Below are 2,951 nucleotides of genomic sequence, written 5' to 3'. Positions count from 1 at the left end.
TGGCAAACTGCTGCCCGATGCAGTTCCTGGGGTAAAACAGAGCAGCTCAGCCACCCAGTCTCAGTGCTGGGCACAGATAATCCCCAGTGGATGGATCACAGCCCTCTCACATCAGCACACAACCCTTCCCCTCTGCAGCTCTGGGGGCCCCAGGCAGCATTTCGGGTGGCAAAAGCAGGGGCATGGGCTGAGCAGGGGAAATCCGGGGCAGCATCGGGGGAGAGGAGCTCCTGGATGTGTGTTCAATGAGCACAGAGAGGGAGGGGAAATGGGGAAGCCAAAGGGGAGGCCAGCAGAGCAGAGGTGGCAGGTCTCCAAGCATGAGGGTTTGCAACGTGTTTGCCTTGTTGGGGTGAGCACAGGGTGAAGGGAAGGATTGGGGGGAGTGGACAAGGGGGAAATCAAAGGATGAGGGGGTGGGATGGGGTCTCTGCATCAAGGAGAGGAGAGCAGGTGAGCCCAGGTTGCTGCAGGCTCCCCGCATGATGCCAGCAGGATACTCAGCAGCTTTGGGACCCCATTCCCTGTCCCCAAGAGGAGCCCGGTGATGTTTCCTTCATGTTTCGCCTGCTGGTATCAGAACCCCTCTGCGGCACAAATGCTTGTTATATGCTCGTGAACTATTTAACGCTGCAGGGCCAGGACTTCAGGTGACAGTCTCTGAAAGCATTCTGAGAGTGCTTCCCCGATAGCAATTATAACAGCAGCACACGCTTCTTGGGCTGAGCAGTTTCCAGGGATGGATGTTTTCTCTCCCCACTACTCCTTCAGCATTCAATACACTTTACCTTGTTCCAGCAGAAAAAGGCAGAAAGGCGTGAGAGTGTCTGCCAGAAATGTTCTCCGGGGAAAAACGCAAAGGGTCAAAGACCTGGAAATGAAGAATATGCAGCAAGAAAAAGCAATTATTTAAGGAACAGAGTACTGACCGGTATCTTCAGAAACGCGACACCCCATAATTTCTGAACACCCCATGGGAGAGAGAATTCATTTTGAGATGGACTGCAACTCATACACCAGACACCCTTGCCTTCCACTGAGCCTTGCAATGGTGTTGCCAAGACAAACCAGACATAGATATGATGAAAACTGGGGAGCCGGGACTCAATTCTCCACCTGTAGGCTGAGCAAAAAATCATCTTTTTGCCTGTTAATACAACACATTCTTTGGAGCACTTTGTCTTACTGTTTGGGCAGCACCCAGCCCTAACACTGCTGTCTGACCGCCCTGTGCCACAGCTGGCTGAGACTAACACAAGGCGGTCATGTCTCACCGTGATTCCCATGGCCAAAGATGCTCAGCAGCAAGGGGGGGCTCTGCTCTCCTGCTAACAGGTGAAGAGGGCATTTGAAGAGGCACAGCATAAAGGGGAAAAATTATTAGAAGGGCAAAAGAAAACTTACCAAAGGGTCTTTCCATACCGCAGGGTTTCTGTGAATGAGATAAACGCTTATCGCAGCGATGCTGCCTGTAAAGCAATTGAGGAGGAGAAAAGGGCTCAGTGACAAAGAAACTAAAGGAGAAGTTGCAGCTCGCTCACACGAAGGTCTGTCTAAATCATCACGGTCTTATCTGTCAACTGGAAACCAATGAGGGTTTTGTCATTGGCTTCAGAGCAAACAAAACATTTTCCATTTGTTTAGTTGTAAGCAGCCAAACAGTGGAAATGAGGAAGGTGCAGGCACCACAGGCACATTGTCCCCCCACTGACACTGCCCGCTTGTGTGCTAAATCAGAGAAGGAAAGCAGGGGCAATTCCCGCTCTGCAAGTCAGGATGGGACCAGTCCCCATCCCCCTGCACCTGCAGTTTGCCAAAATGGGTGAACCATGGGCTCATGCTTGGCCAGGAAGAGAAGGGGCTTTGAGCACAGGCACATCTGCCCTATAGCAGTGGTGGCAGGAAGGATGTCACGGGGATGCCGCTGTACAGCCCAGACCTCAGTCTATCAACGGGATGCCAACATCTGCACAGTCCTATCTGAACGCCTGTGCCGACGAGGACAAGGTCACAGAGGCAGGGCTGTTGCCTTTGCTCTGTGGCAGGCAGTGAGATGTCCAAGAGCACAATTTTGTGAAGGGGAATGGGATTTACAGACCTTCTGGCAAGGTGCGTCCATCAGGGAAGGTGATGGGTTTGTTGAGCTGCCGGGACACGCCGGGCACCGGTGGGTAAAGGCGAAGGCTCTCCCTGATGCACATGGTGCTGTAAGTCATCTTACCCAGGTCCTCCCTACCGGGACAAAGGCAGGCTGAGCCACACACTCCCTCTGCTGCCCTGTGCCAGGAGGCCCCTTGCCCCACAGCCATCAGCCCCCTGGGCAGACCCCCTTGCAACAGATGGGGTGTACGGAGGGACCCACAACATCCAACCACGGGCTGCTGCAAGCTGGGGACCCCAAGACACCTCTGAACAACCTTAACAACCTCTGAACAAGCTCAAGTGCAAAGTGACAGTGAAAGGCGAAAAGCCGCAACTACAATGTCCTGTGGCAAGAAAACAGGAAAGAGCAACGGGCAATGTTGGTGGCCCAGGTCTTGGCACGGCATCCAGCATGTCCTCCTGGTCTGGGATGGTTTTTTCTCATGTCCGCCCTGGTAATAGGAGCCCTGAAGCCCTGAAGGGCAGGGAGGCAGATTTAGTTGAAGGATGCAGTATCTGCTCCATCCTATGAAGTCCCCATGCACGCAGCAACCTTACAAATCAGTCCTTTAGCACTCCAGCTTTCAAGCCTTGAAAACATTGCTCTCTTAGAAATACCGGTGATGGGGAAAAAAAGTTACCAGCTGAGGAAACGTGCAACCTTACCACTGAAGCTTCTCCCGGTCCCCCAGGATCCCTCGGATCTCCTCCCGGCACCGTGCCTGGTGCTCGGGGTGAGATGCCAGGCAGTACAATAGCCAGGAGATCCCGCTGGCCGTCGTATCGTGGCCTTCAAACATGAACGTGTC

At 53.3% G+C, this 2,951-nt stretch overlaps 1 protein-coding gene across 1 annotated transcript; it reads right to left on the bottom strand.

Moving 5' to 3' along the window:
* Positions 1-4: 4 nt before the first annotated feature.
* LOC103907187 (cytochrome P450 4B1-like) lies at positions 5-2,948 on the bottom strand (the record flags this gene model as incomplete). The annotated part of the gene is made up of 5 exons (XM_009289297.2): positions 5-26; positions 789-871; positions 1,405-1,469; positions 2,099-2,232; positions 2,809-2,948. Coding segments are annotated over 5 exons (444 nt in total), but the record flags the coding sequence as incomplete, so codon positions are not given.
* Between the last annotated feature and the right edge of the window lie 3 nt (positions 2,949-2,951).

Source organism: Aptenodytes forsteri, unplaced genomic scaffold (assembly GCF_000699145.1).
Source record: "Aptenodytes forsteri isolate BGI_AS27 unplaced genomic scaffold, ASM69914v1 C13798803, whole genome shotgun sequence".
Classification (NCBI taxonomy): Eukaryota; Metazoa; Chordata; class Aves; order Sphenisciformes; family Spheniscidae; genus Aptenodytes; species Aptenodytes forsteri.
Note: the sequence above shows the minus strand (reverse complement) of the source record. Positions and strands in the feature narration are given on the sequence as shown.